Source organism: Thunnus thynnus, chromosome 6, assembly GCF_963924715.1.
Source record: "Thunnus thynnus chromosome 6, fThuThy2.1, whole genome shotgun sequence".
Taxonomy (NCBI): Eukaryota; Metazoa; Chordata; class Actinopteri; order Scombriformes; family Scombridae; genus Thunnus; species Thunnus thynnus.
Window position 1 is genome coordinate 33742699 of NC_089522.1, and position 19491 is coordinate 33762189.

Sequence of the window (19491 nt, forward strand, 5' to 3'; positions counted from 1 at the left end):
TCTCCCGCCTGGTTCCCACACCCACCTGCTCAACTGTTACCACTCCACAAATGTCTTCACCTGCTGCTCATGACTAGCGTTGGGTATCATTTGGATTTTATTGATTCTGATTCCCATTCGTGCATTTTTGCACTAAATGACACACTGTGGATTTTGGCCCCCATCACTTACATTGAAAGCACATTTGAAAAGGATCTTTTAATAGTCGATATAAACAGGAGGAATGATTACAGTGAGGAAAACCTCTTTCACTGCTCATATGAACACCTGACTATTGTTTTGAGATACACTTGAAAACCTATCCTTTAATCAGTTTTTAGCAGTACACCAATTGGACTTTACAGCTTCGAACAATCACCTAAGAGGTGTGATTATCTGTTCAGCTGATACAGAAGAAGACTGCTGTTGTGAACAGTGGTGTCTTTGCCATTCATTTTATTTCTATGGTGACTGCTAATACTGCTAGCAGGTTAGGCTTCTTGAATTGTCCCAGTAGGTTTGTATCCTGCTGTTGTTCATCTGGCAGCTGGAGAGAAAAGAACTTAGAAAATCAGTTTATACAGCCCCACTGTGAAACACACACACACACACACACACACACACACATACATACACACACACACACATACACATACACACACAGATACAGCAAACACACAAAAATAAATATACAAATAAATATACAGATACACAATGTTAAAGCCCGTGGCGTGCGGTCTAAAGGGGACCCATAACCTTGAATGAGGGGAATAGAAAGTGTATGTGCGTGCTAAAAAGTGTGTGTGTGTGTGTGTGTGTGTGTGGTAATGAGAGAGTGGGTGGGTGCAGAAAAGGAAGTGGCAGAGAAGGTAGAACTAAAAGACAAACGACAGAAAGCAACAGCAACAGATGAGAGAAGAGGAAGAAGAGAGTAGAGACAAGGACTGGAGAGAAGACAGCAGGACGAGGACGAAGAAAGACAACACGAGAGGGGAGGATTGAAGGACCGAGAGAAACACGAAAAAGGTAAGAACGATCAACGACGAAGGCTGAAAACTTGGTGACATGATGGATAACTTTCAATAGACGGGTAGATGAATAGACGTTGTTTGCGCTGTTCGCTAAAAGTCTTTGTGACGTAAACAATTTCAGTATATTTTATAGAAATCTAACTAAGAATGAAAAGTTTATCATCGTCCATATCATTATGATGATAATATTAGATAAAAACAGAGGTGGAAGTATTCAGATGCTTTACATGAGTAAAAGTAGCAATACCACAAAGTAACAACACTGAATTACAAGTAAAAGTACTCAATATGTAGCATGATTCTGTCAGTGTTACATTTATTATATCGGATATATTATTGGATCGTTATTACTAATGTGTAAACATATAATATTAACTACTTTACATGATGTTTGGGGTAATTTCAACTTAAATCAACTTAACGTAAGCTCATCAAAGGGTTTGTAAGTATCATATTAATCTGCAAAGTAAACAGTAAGTACAGTCATAAAATGAATGTAGTACAACTGAATGGAAATACTTAAAGTACAACAAAACTGCACTGAAATGTTGTGCTTGAGTAAATGTACGTATAAGTACTACAGCTGGCAATGCCTCCTGTAGTGTTTTTTTGCATTACATATTCAGCTTCAGTCTTAAATTAACGTAATATTTCAGTTGTAATAATCAGATCAACTTGAACAAAACCTTTAAAAAACCTTGAAGGACCCAACTTTGATTCTTGACAACTAGAAATCATTCCTACTTCACTGTTTTTTTTCATGGTGAAGTGCTCTCAAATTGATGATAGAGGTTGTGACAGTGAATGAAGCAACGAGAACGGAACTGAAGAAACCGTAACTGACTTGTTTGCTCCAAAATTTCAACCTGATTTTATGAAGATGTGAACTGGTTGATTAAAAAAGCTTTAGAGTAGTAGCTTTGTAGCTGCTAACTGCAGGTGGAAGTGTTGCTAAGCTAGCTTAATGAAGCAACTGACAAAGCTAATGTTAGTGTGCCTTTTAGATTGCAGAGTAAAAGAAGTAATGTGGAATGTGGTCTCATATTTCCCTCTTACTGTAAACGATGTGAATACTACTAATTCTAAAACACACATACTTCTAGCCTAAAACAAAGTCACACCTACATTAACCAAGGATTGGCACTTACATTGATTGAAAACTGTTATTTTGGAAGTTATGCTACAGCTTGTGATGCTAACATTAACATTAACAAAAAAACTGTGTTTACTAGATAAGACAACTTTTAAGTTTTAATGGTGCAACCCGATTTAGTAAATCACTAGTTTAAAAAAGTTGTTACTAAGAATTAGAGAAAGACGTTACACATTAACTTAGTAATGGATTTGTTATGCAAATGCTGGTGCAACACAGCCCTGGTTTATAAAGTATTTCTAATTCTTATACTGTTGCTTTGCCTGTCAATCTTTCCCTACTAGAACTGCACGTTTTGATTGCAGTTTAGAGTGATACCAGTGACCGATTTTCAAATCTTGTTGTAATATTTCAAACAATGGGCCCTTGATTGCAGAAATTGCAAAAATAAACAAAAGCTTCTTCTCATTTCTATCCAGCAAGTGTCAATTTTGCTAGCTAAAAACATCTGTAGCTAACTAGCTAACTATCATTAACTCCTTGTGTTGGTTGAAAACTGTCTTCAGTTGAGTTTCCAAATGACTTACTGTATTGGCCCGAAAATAAGACAATCCTGATTATACGACGACCCCCCTTTTCCAACACCTGTTGTTGTAAAAGGACTTTTTTAAGATACAAAACACTTTCACACTTGTTCTGTTGGGAAAGTTTCGCTGAAATACTGTACTGTTAAATCTGCAGTGCAGAACTTTTACATACAAATGAATGTCTGCTACATTCAAGTCTTTGCCAAACAAGTTCACACAATACTGATTAAGCCTGTCACCATCAGGTAAATCTCTCTGTATTTCACTGTATACGGAGTTTTTAAATCTGGTGTCAGGTTTGACATTCCTGCACTGGCCAGATGAAGACCAGAGACTCCGGCAGGTTAAACTGAGCTAACCAAACACTTTTAGTACTGACTGACTCTAACAGACTCACTTTAAACACACTGGAAGGAACTTGCTAGCCTAGCAACATTATGCTACAAACAAACCATAATGCATCACTCTGTGTAGGATGCGCTTTTACAGCGGTACAGGTAGCTAACAGGCAGAAGGTGAAAAAGGAGAATTCTTCCTATGTTCCAGTCCTGAAGAGACTTTTTTAAAACCCTAAATAATAATACAGTTAACTAATGACAAGCTAAATCTTGGCCCTGGAAATAACACTAGGTTACCTCTGTAGACAGTGAGCTAGTTAGCCAGGCATGCTAACTTTAGAGCTTACATTAGAGCAGACAAACACAATGTCAGTGGTGGAATGTAACTAAGTACATTTACACTGTACAAGTATTGTACTTAAGTACAATTTTGAGGTACTTGTACTTTACTTGAGTATTTCCATGTGATGCTGTTGTATATGTCCACTCCACTACATTTCAGAGGGAAATATTTTACTTTCTGCTCCACTATATTTATTTGACAGCTTTAGTTACTTTTCAGACTAACATTTTACCTAAAATAACATAATAATAAGCTTATAAATGACACTTATATACTTATAAATGACATTATTAACGATTAAACCAGTGGTTTCCAAACCTTTTGACTTGTGGCCTCTTACAGAAATCAGTGTATATTTCAGATGTCTATGAGTTATTTGCAGAGACATTTCCCCTCACGCGGTTTCAAATAAATAACTGTTTGAGTTAAAGCTTTCCAACATTTCATAAAAACACAAAGATTAAAGAAAAATTCTGAAAAATGAATCCAAATGTATGCAGCAGAACCATGTTTTTTCTTGTGGCCTTTAAAAAGCAGTTCAAACTAGCTCCACCTCGAGCAGCTACAACAATAAAGTGCCGCTTATGCATTGACTCTTAAATGTATTAAATATATATCAGCCCGACTTAAAGTACTTAAGTACTTTTACTTAAGTACTTTAAGTATATTTAGCTGGTAATACTTCTATACTTTTACTTAAGTAGAATTTTTCATGCAGGACTTTTAAGTATTTTTACTTTGTGGTATTGATACTTTTACTCTTAATTAAATGATCTGAATACTTATTCCACCACTGCACACTGTTTAATTCATTGCTTACACTATTTCTCTTGTGTTTTTGTTTTTAAGAGGCTAGAAAAGAAAAGACACCAACCTCCAAATTCTTTGTATACAGAGTATTGTGTTGAAATCCCAACACTGACACACCTGCTGTGACTAGCTACAGTTGCTCAGCTATGATTGGACAATCACTGTTAGAGGGAGGGGTTTACAAACAAACAGTTAAAACAATTAATTCAGTTTGTTTGTCAGGTAACTTTCAAAGAGATCTAGCTGGACTTCAGACCCATTTAGAGTCATAAGTTTGGAGTTCAAAGTTCAAAGAGGGAGAATTTTCCGTTGTGGACGGATGAGTGAAAAACAATGTGGAGGTGTGAGGTTGAGTCACTGTTTGCTCATAAAAAAAGTAGATTTTTTTTAATACTTCCTCTGTGGTAAATAGTCGTAACCGTCAGGTGGTGCAGAGTCACATTAGTGTTATTCTATTATGTTAATGTGTGTTATATTAGTGCATGTTATTGTACTGCTGGTGTTACCGGTATTGTATGATTTGACATGAATGATTCATGAGCAGCTGTTGTTGGTGTGTTAATAATCAATGCCTGGAGCATCTCTCTTTCTCTCTTTTATTATCTGTCTATCTTTTTATTCGCTCTCTGACTCATTTTCTCTGTTTTCTCTCTCTCTCTCTCTCTCTCTCTCTCTCTCTCTTTCTCTCCCCTCAGGTCTCTCTCTCTCTCTCTCTCTCTTTACCTGAACACCTTGCGTCAGGGTAATAACAGCCAGAAAAACAGGACATGTCTATTCCTGCTGCTGCTTCTCTCTCTTTCACCTCATATTCTGTTTTTCTCTCCTTCACTATCACTTTCTCTCTCACTCCCTTTTTCTCTCCATTCACTTGTTGTTTCTTGCCCCTGGTTTGTCAGTAAGTCATCAATTTCATTTGAAGAAGAACGAGCCAGAAGGAACACAACTCTCTTGTGTTTCCCTGCTTAGTCAGTCAATCAGTTAGTTAGTTAGTTAGTTAGTTAGTTAGTTAGTTAGTCAGTTAGTCAGATGTATGGGAATCTTTGGGTTCAGTAAAGTTAGTTACGTTGTAGATGAGTTGGGTGAAGTCAACAGGATTCACAGAGGAGGATTTACATCTTGCTGGCCTGAATTACACATAAAAACAGAACACCATGGCTGTGAGATCACAGGTAAGCCTGATCAATACATTTACTAGTAACAGTTATTGACAGAGATATAGCTGTCAATGCTTGATTTTTTTATCTTTTTATTTCTGTTACTGGTCTGTTTGATCTCATGTAAAAACATGGTGCTTCCAAGTTATGTGTTTGTGCTTAAAAGAGTCAGTTAGTAATGATTATTACTACATTGAAGTGAAGTGGTGAAAGACCTCTTAAAATTATTATTTGTGCTCAAAAATCAAAAACATAATACTGCTGAATCTGACCAGACTGTATGAATTTGACCAGCAGATAAAGTAGCGAAGTAATATCTAGTGAGTCCGCAGGTCAAATTATGTGTCATATTTAATATTAGTAATAAGTAGCTTCTTCTGCTCATTGTGATTGTTGTTAATATGGAACGTAATCAAGTTAATAGTAATAAAATTAGTAATGCTGTCTAATAAGACACCTTTATGAAGAGTTTATAAGTCATAACTAATGGCTTCATTAATGGTTATTTGTTCATTATTTGTTCATATCGAGCAATATCATTACTAGAATCACCAATACTGATACCAATACTTAAATTCATTAGCACCAACTAATGTAGTGCCGCAATTGAAGATTATTTTCATTATAGATCATTCACTTTGACATTAAAGGGTCTTAACCTGTTAACACATTAACACATCTTAACACATTAAATACCACTACATCCTACACACTGCACTTTTAAGACAACAACAATTGATCAATTACAAGAGCCAGGTCATTTTGCATAATGAGTACTTTTACTACTTAATACAATAAGTACATTTTGTGACTAATACTTTTTAATTCAGGACTTTTACTTGTAATGGAGTATTTGTATGCTGTGGTATTGCCACTTTTACTTAAGTAAAAGTTCTCAATACTTCTTCCACCACAGTTAATCACTTTCCCAAAGTCCATAGAGACGTCCTCAAATGTCTTCAAATGTCAAAACCAAAACCCAAAGAGACGTATTCAGTTTACTGACATAGAGGACTAAAGAAACCAGAAAATATTAATTCATATTACATTCATTTGAGAGGCCGGAACCAGAGAATTTGGACTTTTTTTTCTTGAAAAATGACTACAAACAATTTATCAAATAAAAATCAAAACAACGATTCATTTTCTGCCAGTCGACTAACTAATCGTAAATGGGCTGCATTTATATAGCACCTTCCTAGTCTTCCAATCACTCAAAGCACATGCCCCATTCACCCATTCACACACTGGCAAATGTAACGCATGGCACAGCCTTTGGGAGCAGTTTGTGGTTCAGTATCTTGCCTAAGGACAGTTCGAATGCAGACCAGAAGAGCAAACCGCTGATCTTCCGATTAGTGGATGACCCGCTCTACTTCCTGAGCCACAGTCGTCCCAATTAATTGACTAATCGTTGCAGGTCTAGACTAATGTACTATCGCATGGGCGGGAATCATGTCAGGATTTATGAGCCAAATATAGAGGGACGGCACGTGGCATAGGCTACATAGGCATGGGATGATGTTTTTGTGTTTTTTCAAAAACCATATTTATCAATATTTAGGTCTGACAATATGATTTTCTTTCAGGTGGTATTGCCATTTGACTTTCAGTCTGATTAACAATTACAATGCATTTAATCGAGCAACAAATAATGTAGTTGCTATATGCAGTTGGAGGACTGGGAGGACTTGTTGCACTTAATTTTGGTGTGAGTTGATTTTTGAAATTCTAGAGGTACTATAGAGTTGCAAAGTAATTTTTGGAGCTTGGATCAACATAAAACTCTCCTGGTTAAATCATCAGTACGAAAGATGAAGAACTGTGTTAGAAAATGTCTGGTTCTTTAATATAAAGTCAAAGCTACAAGACTTTAGAAATAAAGATCACTGGGTCACTTTGAATGAATTCAGTAACTATGGCAACACGTTTGGTTTACAACTTCAGTGACAAAGCGTTTTGAGTTCATTAAGCTCTGATTCGTGCCCATGGCTCCATCTCCATAGTAACAGCAGTGAGGCTCATGGGTACTGTAGTATTCTTAGCCGTCCACTAAAATCACGGACAAAACGTGATTTCTCAGAAACAGATTTAATGTAAACTGGTGTCAGAATATAAACCTGTAGGATCGTCACATTATCCAGGAGAGTCCTGAGTTTCTGTGTGCAGTAACATCAAGGAGATTGATTAAAGAAAAATTTGAAATGTGAATACAGAATGAGGAAAAACTCACCACCATCACCATTATCATGCAGCCCTGCTAGGACTGGAGGTACTACTGTTGCACTTTATTTAAGTGTGAATCCATATTTGAAGTTCCAGGGTTGGACTCACTATTGTAACTTCTCTGTGCCATTCTTGGGGTCTCTAATCGAAGATCTCGCCTAGTCAGGGCCGGCCTGCAAATAATAATAATTAATAAGCTACTTTTAATAACGTCTTATTAGCCACAGAGTACTTGGCTGAACATTTGACATTTCTTCTAACTGTTCTCTGAAAATGATTCAGTCACATGCGTGTTAAAACACAGGACAAGTTTTAACCGTAAATGTTTATTTCTATGTCGTCTCTGAACAACATTGTCACCGCACACAAGCAGCAGGAAGTAAAAAGTGCAGCACTAAAGAGAGATCAAACTTGAGATGGATAAAAACATTTGTATTATCAAACCTATTGACGCAAGTATCAGTACTCGAAACAAACATCTGTAGTGTCAGTGTTTCAGGTATTGATCCACCCACCACTGATGGACTGTTTGACAACTGACATTCTGGGAAAGTTATAAATAAAGACCTCCGTTCATGTTCATTGACATCATCTGTAGATCATCTGTAATGTGCTTAGCAGTAAACCAGATTATAGTTTTACTTGCTCTGTGATAAGTTTTTTAATAATTTACTAACCGTTAATGAAGCCGGAAGTAACTTATTAACACTTATCAGAAAGGCACCAATAAAATACTGAAACGTGTAGTGTACATATGTCAGTATTATCACTCCTTCATTGTGTACGTGTTTGTGTGTGTGTGTGTGTGTGTGTGTGTGTTTGTGTATTTGTGTGTGTGTGTGTTGAGTCAGTGTGGGTGTGCTGACTTCCTGCTGTGAGGAAACTCTCTTCCGATGGAGACACACTGAGACATTTCAGATCTGAACTGATGTGGAAACACACTGAATGACACACACACATGCACATGCACACGCACACACACACACAAACACACACACACACACACACACACACACACACACACAGTTGTTTTTATGCTTCCGCGCCAGTGACAGCCGTGGCCTGAGGCATTATGTTTTCGGGTTGTCTGTCCGTCCATCCCATCTCTCATGAACATGATATCTCAGGAGCACCTTAATGTAATTTCTTCAAATTTGGTACAAACGTCAACTTGGTCTCAATGATGAACTGTTTAGAATTTGGTGGTCAAAGGTCAAGGACCTGTGACCTCACAAAACACATTTTTGGCCATAACTCAAGAATTCATACGCTAATTATTACAAAGTTTCACACAAATGTCTTATAGGCTAAAATGATGAAGTGATGACATTTTATATCCTAAAGGCCAACTTCACTGTTCACATCCTAGTGTTCTGCAAAAAACACTTTTCTGGCTATTATATAACACCATAACTCCGGAACAGAAGGGGAGATTATGATCATATTTCACGTTTGGTCACATACTGAATTGGTGACACTAATCTTGGGTGTTCTATCAGAACCAGTTTTATTGGCTAAACATGTGAACACATACAAGGAAAATACACTTAATACCTTTTAGTCTTTACTACAAATATATGAGTCTGGACAGACATGGAGGTAAACTGCAACTTGACTGTTTGGTGGAGGCAGACAACCATGAGGCGCTATTTTTAGTTTCTCTCTTCATCAGGCAGGTTGAGTTTTCAGGAGTGTTTGTCTGTGATGTTACTGATGACAGATCTCTGGAGTCTGGCGGGAGTTTCGTCTCGTCATCGCATCAGTAATTCCTTAACTGACGCTGACAACATCAACAAACCAAATGGGCTACAAGTGATGTCAGAAGTAAAAGCTTAGTGGAGTTTAACATCTCATTTCATCAGGACGCCCATTAATGACAAAACCATCAAGCAAATACAGAAACTAAAAGGACAGAATGGTGAATGTTTGTCATCGACTTTGTTTATCTGAAATGTCTTCGCTAAAATTATCTTAAACTTTGCTTAAACTCTTTATTAAAGCCTTTTCTCTTAAAAAAGCATAAACCTATTTATAATGTTCTATAATAAAAATATGTTTAATGTTAGAAACAAATGGTGGAAGAACTACTCAGATATTGTACTTAAGTAAAAGTACCAATACAGCAGTATAAAAATACTTTATTACAAGTAAAAGTCCCGCATGAAAAATACATGTATTGCATACAATAAATGCACATAAGTATTATGAGCTTGATGTAGTTAAAGTATTGCAGTTAAAGTACATAAGTATTATGAGCTTGATGTAGTTAAAGTATTGCAGTAAAAGTACATAAGTATTATGAGCTTGATGTAGTCAAAGTATTGCAGTTAAAGTACATAAGTATTATGAGCTTGATGTAGTTAAAGTATTGCAGTAAAAGTACATAAGTATTATGAGCTTGATGTAGTTAAAGTATTGCAGTAAAAGTAGTGGTTTGGTCCCTCTGACTGATATATTATTATATATGACATCATTAGATTATTAATAGTGAAGCATCAGTGTTAGAGCAGCATGTTACTGTTGTAGCTGCTGGAGGTGGAGCTAGTTTACACTACTTTATATACAGTTAGCTAGTTTAGTCCAGTGGTTCCCAACCTAGGGGTCGGGCCCCTCCAAAGGGTCAGCAGATAAATCTGAGGGGTGGTGAGATGATTAATGGGAGAGGAAAGAAGAAAAAACAAAGTTCTGATACACAAATCTGTTTTCAGTTTTTGGACTTTTTCTCTAATCTTTAATTTTTGGTTAATTATTGGATCATTTGAACATTTATTGAATGAATGAACAAATGTTTCATAACTGTAAACAAAGCTACTTTATTGGTCAGGAACCAATAAAGCCACTGTTTATTAAACTAAAGGCTCTAAAAATTTTCAGATTTGTTAGATTTTAAAATGGTTCAAATCACGTATTAAGTCAAAATTAAATTATTACTTGACAAAAGTTGTTTAAAATGAGAGAAAGTCAAAATGATTTGAGAGGAATGTGTATGTTTAAAAAACAAAGGATGAAAACTGTAAGGCAAAAAAAGAAAGAAAGACTGAACATATTTGAAATGTATAACCCAAATGTTCTCTGTAATTAATTGTAAACAAAAATGAATTTCAAATTTAAAAAAGTGAATAGTCCCTCATTCTCTCTCTTACAGCACGGTGTTGTGATGAACGCCTAAGACAGACTGAAACACACACGCAGCCACACCATGAGTACGTCTGCAGTGCGCTCAGCCTCCCCACCTGAAGAGGAGCCGACCACGCCCCCTCCCATGACCACGCCTCCTCGCAAAGCCTCGGTCCGCCTTCAGGAGAGGTGGGTACTCACCACACACACACGAACACACACACACACACACAATGTTCAAAATATTATAATATTGGCAAGCCCCAGTAGCCTACTGGTTAAGATGAACGACATATAAACGTGATGTCCGCAGTTCAGTTCTGGCAGCAGACCTTTGTTGCATGTCATACCCTCTCCCTACCCTTCCCATCTAATAAAAGCATAAAATGCCACCAAAAAACATATATTTAAAAAAATCATAATATTGAAAATTACCTTCTTTGCCAATAATGTCTTGACTTTCCAAAACTGCCCTCCCTTTTCAAAAATGTCCACACTTTCAAACTGTTTTAAAGGGCACCTATTATGCTCATTCCCAGCTCTATATTTTTATTCTGGATGTCCACTAGAGTAGCTTTGCATGATTCACATATACTGGTCCTTTATGCAGCCCCTCAGTTCAGCCTCTGTCTCTAATAGGCAGTTTTAGCTCCTGTCTCTTTAAGGCCCCGCCTCCTGAAGAGCCCACTCTTTTCTGATTGGCCAGCTTTCCGGAAGCCTGCTGAGGTGCAACATTTCCCAACATTTCCTGCTTTGCCGCTTTATATTAAGAGCTTTTAAATGACTAAATAATGGGAGCCTTTTACTGTGAAGAATTAACAGGAAATGAAACGTGTTCCTCGCTGAATTAGCTTCGTTAAAAAAGTTGAAAAAAGTAACACTTGCACACTTACTCCAGGCCACAAAATTTAACATCGAAAATCCAAGTAGGTTCGAAACAGTCTTGATTAAATTTTGTTGCTTGGAGTAAATGTGCAGGCCTTTTTTCATCGATGCTGCTTTCTAGTAGCTTTGCACCTACGTGATGTTCATATACATATATATATTTCTACTTTAAGTGTCCTCACTTTCCAAAATCGTCTTTCCAGAAATGTAATCACTGTCAAAAAATGTCCTAATTTTCCAAAATGTTGTATCTTTTCCACCAAAATATCTATTTTTTTTATAAAATAAATATAAATATATATGTCCTCTGTCTTCAAAATTTTCCTTTTTTCCCATAATTGTTGTCCCTTTTCAAACATAACCTCACTTTCTAAAAATGCTCTTGCTCTTCACCATAAAACTTAAATATGTTCACACAAAGGTAGACCTACCAAACACAAGCCCATTGTCACGCTGTTTCTTGATTGTGCTTTTTTTGTAGGCGGGGCTCCAACCTGTCGCTGCTATTGGACGTGAGCAGCCTGGGGGCGGAGCCCGTCTGCTCTGTGTCCACCCCTAAGGAGGTGTGGCTTCAGCTGCTGCATACCTCTTCTCGACCTCTCACACACACACTCCTGCAGCAGGCTGCCATGGACACAAACACACTGAATGTAGAGTACCAGGTACAGCACACACGTTGTAAGAAAACTAAATAGGAAATTGAAGTTAGTTTTAATAATGATGGCATGATGTGCCTTCATTTTAATGTCTAGTCCGTCCTTGTTTCTTTTACAGAAAATCCCTCCGAACTTTGTGAGCGCTGCAGAGCTTGATGTTCCGGGACACATGATCAAGGACAGATACAAAACCATCCTGCCCAGTCAGTAACTCTGCTTTCCTAAGTAGAAATACAGTAGACACTGTTTCTACTCTTGTTTATTGTTGTCATTGTTTGTTTGTTTTTCAGACCCTGAGAGCCGGGTGATCCTGAGGAGCCCAGAGGAAGAGGTGGGACCAGACCGCTACATCAACGCCAACTACATTCGGGTCAGAGTCTAACTTTAATTTAGTTTGAGTCAGGTCACCCTGCTGCTGTCTGCAGCATCCCTGACACTGAAGCCTACAGAGAGCGACAGTGTTTCAGGTGATGGAACAACTCCACCCTCTCCACCCATGTAAAACAGTCTTTGATTTGATTTCTCTCTGAGCATCTCTTCTGAATTTTAGTCAAGATCACAGAGTGTGACTCAGTTAAATTACCTCTAAACTTGTTCCGTCTGGCTCTCCATTCCTGATCCTGGCTTGTCTGTTGACTTTTCCGTTGTGCAGATTGTATTTGAGTGACAGGGTATGAAATTATTATCTGTGGAGTCGATGCAGGGTAGAAAGATGTTTCCTTAACCCCCCCCCACCCCCCCTCCTCCCCATCTGTGAGGAGGTATTTGCTAACCAGCCACCTCCATGAAAGGACTGCCAGGTGCTCATCTGACACGTTGCTGCTTTAAGATCAGAGCTGGATGCATTTAAAAAGTTCCTCTCTGGTGAAGGCATGCCAGCCGACAATTCAACCCTCTCCTGGTTAAACACCTCGCTGTCTGGAGCCAATCAGCAGCAACCAGGAGTGAGAGCTTCTTGTCCACCTGGACAGAGGTGGTTGTCAGAGGTGGAAGGAAAGCAAGTCCACATATGGCTGTGAATGAAAACTTCACCTCAGCCACTCTCTCAACCTCAAATCACTTCCTCAATGATCCTGAGCAGCCGCTGTGGCTCAGGAGCAGGGCTGGATAACTAACTGGGCAAAGCAGGCAACTGACCAGGAGCCCAAAAAGCCCAGGTTTACTCCATATTATTTGGGTCTACATCATTTGGTTAATTGGAAATTTGTTAGAAATTTGCACCACCGAAGAACAATATCTACTCTGACAGGTCCTCCATCCCTCATCCTGTAGTCATGGTGCCGAAGATGGACTTAAATTAGTTTTAGTTTATATTGTGCTAATTTCTTGTTAAATTGTGTTTTAATGTATAAAATGTCAGACAGAAACAGTGAGAAATGCCCATCATTGTTCCCTGAAGCCCAAATCAACATATTCAAATTACTGGTTTTTGTCTGACCAACAGTCAAAACACAAAGATGTTGATTTTATGATCATGGAAAACAGGGGAAATGAGAAAATATTAACATTTGAGAAGCTGGTACCTTAAATTTTTGGCATTTGTGAGTTTTAAAATGATCTAAATTAATTTTCTGTCAAGTACTACCATATATAATGGGGTCAATAAGCGCCCCAACAACAACCTTTTGACCCAGGGCCCAATAGGAGGTTAATCCAGCCATGCTCAGGAGGTAGAGCTGTCCAAATATCAAAGTGTTCTTTAGCAAAACACTGAACCCCAAGTTGCTCCTTGCATGACATGTGAATGACAGGTAAATTGTAAGTTGACGGGAACGTGGACACTCTGTTGTATTACACTGTACATTGAAAATAACCTCAGTATAAAGTTGTGATCTGCAGCACAACAAGCTAGTGAAGCTGTAAACAGAACCACATTCCTACACATGCTCAGTGGCGTCTGCCTTACACAGAACTACTCTCCTGAGACTGAAAACGTGATGCTGTTATTAGTCTTTGGAGCCGTTTCTAAACAAACTCTTCATGATGAAGGAACGTGTCACCCAGTGCAGCAGTGTGGCTCACTGACGTGTTTTTAAGCGTTTCTGGACAACAACAAGTGTATCAGGCTTTGATACACACATAATACTTGTTAGTAGATCAGTTGATTGTTGGTTAAGATCCAAACATGAGATTTGTTGACAAGGAGAAAAATATAGAAAATCTCCAGAATTATCCTAAAAAAAACATTGAAAATGGCTGCTGTAGCCATCCAGTGTCATCATATCACTTTCCAGTTTGAGCTTTATTATGTTATTATTCAGCTCCTGATTAGATTAGTTAGTGAAGAAAATATGTTTCCTGCAGTCATGAGCTGATAGAGAGTGTGACAGCGCTGTCACTCAGCGTAGGCGTCTTCTCGTTTGTGTGTAAGTGTGTGTGTGACGGACAGCTAAACAAACAGAAACTGAGATATGAGCCGTCGGTTTGTCTGCGTGGGAGTTTGACAACCAGGAAAACCACAGGAAGTGAAGGAGGAAGTGACATGTCCCTGACTCACCCCCTCAGCCTCCCCACTCTTCCCCCCCTCGGCCCACGCAGCCCTCACACTCTGCTGTGTGTGTGTGTGTGTGTGTGTGTAATTAAAACGTTGAGTTTTTGTAAAGCAAAAAGACACGTGCTGCACAAAACACACTTCTGTATATTTAGTCTTTACACATACGTATATATTTATTCATGTCCAGTACATGTTTATATTTTTTATATTTTGGTGACTTGCTGCAGGGACACTTGATGGTTGTTATTGATAAACAGAAAAGTCTTAGTCATTCACTTCCTGTCTAATGAGGTCAAGGTTGCAGGTTTGGTTTCAGAAGTTGAGCGGACACAATACATTTCATATCAACAGAGTGAGACAGAATTGTGCATATTAACACCAAAGACACCATTGCATAATGAGTACTTTTACTTTTGATACTTTAAGTACATTTTGCATACCAATACATATGTCCTTTTACTTATTCTATGTATGTACTTACTACTTTTCATTATGGCATTGCTACTTTTACTTAAGTAAAATATCTCTTACTGTATGTACTTCTTCCACCACTACTCCTGCAACTACTGAAAACCAGTTTACTTAATTTCATTGCTAGTGAATGAGACTTAAAGCTTTCTTCATAAAAAATTCCATAACTAAAATAAAGTTTGAGTCATATAAAATCAATTCTTGTCTCAAGAAACACTGTCCTTAGCTTTGACTGATCAATCAGTTCCTGTTTTGTTTCAGGAAAATATTAAATCCATCTGTTTAAAAAACATGCAGAGTCCTGAGTTGTGTCTGCAAAGCCTCCTCTCATACGACCCCAACAACCTCCACTAATCCAAACCTGTCTTCTAAAAATTATGTTCACATACTAATAATTGGTGTCTTGTTTTTATAACAAAGTCAAGTCGATCTTTATTTGTATAGCCCAATATAACAAATCACAAATTGGCCTCAAGGGGCTTTATAGTCTGTACAGCAATGCAACATCCTCTGTCCTTAGACCCTCGATTCTAATAAGGAAAAACTCCCTTAAAAAACATTAATGGGGAGAAAATAGAAGAAACCTCGGGAGGAGCAACAGAGGAGGATCCCTCTCCTGGGACAGACAGGCAGGAAATAGATGTTGTGTTTACAGAATAGAACAAGAAAGCAGAAGTGCAGTATGCTTAAAGCTTAAGGCTTAAAGTATGTTCACACAGTCTATTTAAAAGATGTGTTTGTACCATCAACTCTTGTCTCATAACTGTCTAAAAGGCACAGAGCAGAGTTTTATAAGAGTACATGGCTTTCTGTTCCCCCAGAGTCACTGTCAAGGCAGTTTGTTATTGGCCAATGGTGTGAAATTGAGTGTTAAAATTCATCGAAGTTGAACCTGATAAAAAAAAATCCATGTAGGCTTACCTCACATCTGCAAGTGAATCAGCTGATTGCACCGATTTCATTGAAATTAATCAATTTCACTCCTTTATTCTGGGGGTCATAAGATTTTTGATGTTCTCATTTATTTGTTATTTGTTATTCATTAGGTAATGCTTTATTTTACAGGTCCCTTAATTTTATACTAATTTCCTGGAAATGTACAGGTATTTGCAGGTATTTATATTTTATGTTATTTATACCAGTTAATTTTTAGACTATTACAGAGAGAGTGGTGCATTTTGGTACAAATTATAAGAAAAAACTGAAAAAAGTGTTGAGTGGGCTTCATTGGTAAGTACTGCATTATATTTGGCTTCATACATAGTTGTACATTTGTATAAAATCTTAATGAATTACATAAACACATTTCCTGTACACCACTAAGTCTCATAACCTTTTCAAAGAATGTCTCAAGAATTAACAGTTACACAACAGCTACTTTTAGGAAGTTATTGAAAAAACATGATATGCTAATATATTGTTTGACATACAAAACTACACACTGAAAAGTATTTTCTGTCAATTAACGAGTTGTTAAGAGTCTAATTTATTAAGAATTTAACGAATTAACAACTACATATGAACCAACTAAACCAATTTATACCAAATTGCACAACCCTCTCTGTAAAATGCTCTAAAATTAACCGTTAAATATCTGCTAATTACTCAGAAAACTTCCAGGAAATTAGCATAAAATTAAAAGACCTGTAAATGTAATTTTTTTTCTTTGAAAAATAGTATTATGGAAAATGAAGAAGAAAAAAAACACAAAGTCTAACTTAACTTTCCAGTTTTTATTCCCAAGGTCAAGAATCAACCTTCAGGCACAAGATTTGTCTAATTTTCATGTGGATTTGCTTTCAGATATTATCATAAATGTATAAAATTATTTTCCAGTACTCTGGTCCAGAAGTTGAAGTTGTGACTTTAACTTCCTGCAGGGTTACAGAGGAGCTTCGAGGGCTTATATCGCCACCCAGGGGCCGATGCTGCACACTGTGGGCGACTTCTGGGACATGGTGTGGCAGGAGAGGAGCAGCATCATCGTCATGGTTACAAGACTGAAGGAGAACAATGAGGTGAGGAGACGAAGTCTGCCTTCCTCCACAGGAGGAGAAACACTTGTTTGACTCAAGAATCATAATCTCTTAATCTGAATTCATTTAATAAACAACACCCGACTGTGTGTTTGTTCCAGAAATGTGAGCTGTACTGGCCACAGCCGAGGGAGAGGAGAAGGATGGTAAAGGAGGAGGAGGAGGAAGAGGAGGAACAGAGGGAGGAAGAGGAGGAGGAAGGAGAGACAGGTCGATTCGGCAGATTCCTCCTCAGAGTCAGAGACAGTCGAGAGAAAGACGGGTTCACTGTCACTGACATGGAGATTCAGGTACAATAAACACAACAACATCAACACATATGGACTTATTTGTTTGGAAATGATGAAATATGAAACAAAACAATAGGATGCTATGTGATACAGAATAATATGATCAAATATTATATAATATAATACAGTTTCATACACTGCACAGCACATTATAATTTAATCAATGACAATACTATATTGATTGACATAAAATAGTTACTAATTAAAACTGCAAGCAGCGTTGAACGGGCCCTCACGGACATGTAGATGTCTTCAGACCCGGGCTGTTTTCAGACAGCGCAAGAAGGAGATAAACATCACTTCCTTTGTCCACAGTTTTGCCTGCTGCTGGGGCTGCTTCGCTGAAATTTCATAGGGGGCGCTATTAAGCCAGTTTGCATCACTGATGGAATATTGTCATGTAGACGTGTTCAGGCCGGGACTCTTATCAAACATATAAAGTTTAGTGCAGACCGGAGAATTTACAATAAAGTTATAGCAACTTCCTCTGTCATGGTGAAACATCAAACCTCAACGGTGTGAGGATGAGAATTTTCTGCAGGGTGAGACATGTCTGTCTTGCTCACACCTGTGTCATCAAAATTAAGCAAGTTTTGGGCCCATTCACTTGAATTTCAATTAGTAAATTGAAAACTCTTGATGAGTTTGTGTGTGAAACAAATTAATTTCCTAATTTTCATCAAGTCTATTTTTAGAAAAGTAAAGACTTTTGACCCACATGACCTGGTCAAAGTTTGATTGACATGTGTACTGTCAGGTGTGTAGAGACAATAAGTAACTGCAGCTGGACACAGAAAAATACTCATATATTTGAATGGAGAGTGTGAGTGAACCGCTAGGTGCTCGGGCCCTAATAAAGGAAAAACTGCAGTACAGAGCTACAAATTTTAGTTTTGATGGTATTTTTCTACATCACTATCACTAAACTGTCATCCTCACTCCATTTTCCCTTCCCCTCATAGGTCATCCCCACTACTGAATTATAAATATAAAACCTATAATTATTGTAAAATAAATGATAATAACACCAAACTTCATACAACGTTTGTATATAATGTACTGTATGTATATAGGCCTTTCTGCTGCATCCTACAAAAATGAGCTGCATTCAACCCCCACACCAGTGGCAGCTGGTGACTCAACAAATTGGGGAGGATAGGAGGACATCAAACTATATCATTGTCCCCCACCTGATGAAATCGGAGGGGTGGGGGGCAATTTTATATGCCAATAAAACAATTTGCTTTTAAAAACAAAAACCCCTCTAAGCTCATTACTCAATATACAGCTCAGCCAGACCTCCTGCACACTCATTCACTAATAACACAACATCAACAGGTGACTGAACAACCATTCAATTAAAAACGGGATCAATTCCACATGAATGAGTGAGTCCAGACAGATCACTGTAACTTCAACAAGCAAACTACCCACAACACATTATATATATATATATATATATATATATATATATATATATATATATATATATATATACAAGAATGCAGCAGATATATATATATATATATATATATATATATATCTGCTGCATTCTTGTTAAGGAGATAAATTCACACAACAGCCACACAGAGAGACATTTAACCATCAGAGATGAAATTAGTGACCAAAGAGACAGAGAGAGAGAAGCTGTATCTGACTCACGTTATCTGATGTCTTCTTCTTTCTATCATGGAGATGAAGTATTCATGTCATAGCATCCATTTGTGACTGTTGGTCATCCTGTTTGTTAGTTAACAGAACTTTATGGCTGCAGCTTAAGCAGTCTGATATCATTAGCAACAATGACAAACAAGCTAACTCCTGGTTGTTTCTCCGGTTGTTTCTCTCTCCAACCGCTCCCTGGCGGTGTCCTGCTGCTGCTGCGCTGACCAGTCCAGATAATTTCTCCCATTAGCTTAACAATAGTCCTTAACAGTCCTTCCATGGATATATAAAGAGTCCTTCAGGCTACTACCACAAG

The 19491-nt window shown here is 37.7% G+C and overlaps 1 protein-coding gene across 6 annotated transcripts in view; it reads left to right on the top strand.

Moving 5' to 3' along the window:
• The first annotated feature begins 844 nt into the window (after positions 1-844).
• LOC137185183 (tyrosine-protein phosphatase non-receptor type 7-like) overlaps positions 845-19491 on the top strand; it is a 62851-nt gene continuing 44204 nt past the window's right edge. For 5 of the 6 annotated variants that reach the window (XM_067593500.1, XM_067593503.1, XM_067593499.1 and 2 more), the window contains exons 1-7: positions 845-1005; positions 10707-10867; positions 12045-12225; positions 12338-12422; positions 12510-12589; positions 17065-17202; positions 17322-17510. In XM_067593500.1, coding sequence (XP_067449601.1) covers positions 10761-10867; positions 12045-12225; positions 12338-12422; positions 12510-12589; positions 17065-17202; positions 17322-17510 — 780 coding nt within the window. In that variant the 5' untranslated portion in view covers positions 845-1005; positions 10707-10760. Of the gene's footprint in view, positions 1006-4919; positions 5351-10706; positions 10868-12044; positions 12226-12337; positions 12423-12509; positions 12590-17064; positions 17203-17321; positions 17511-19491 lie in introns of those variants that run through there. The other variant, XM_067593501.1, reaches the window with a different exon arrangement.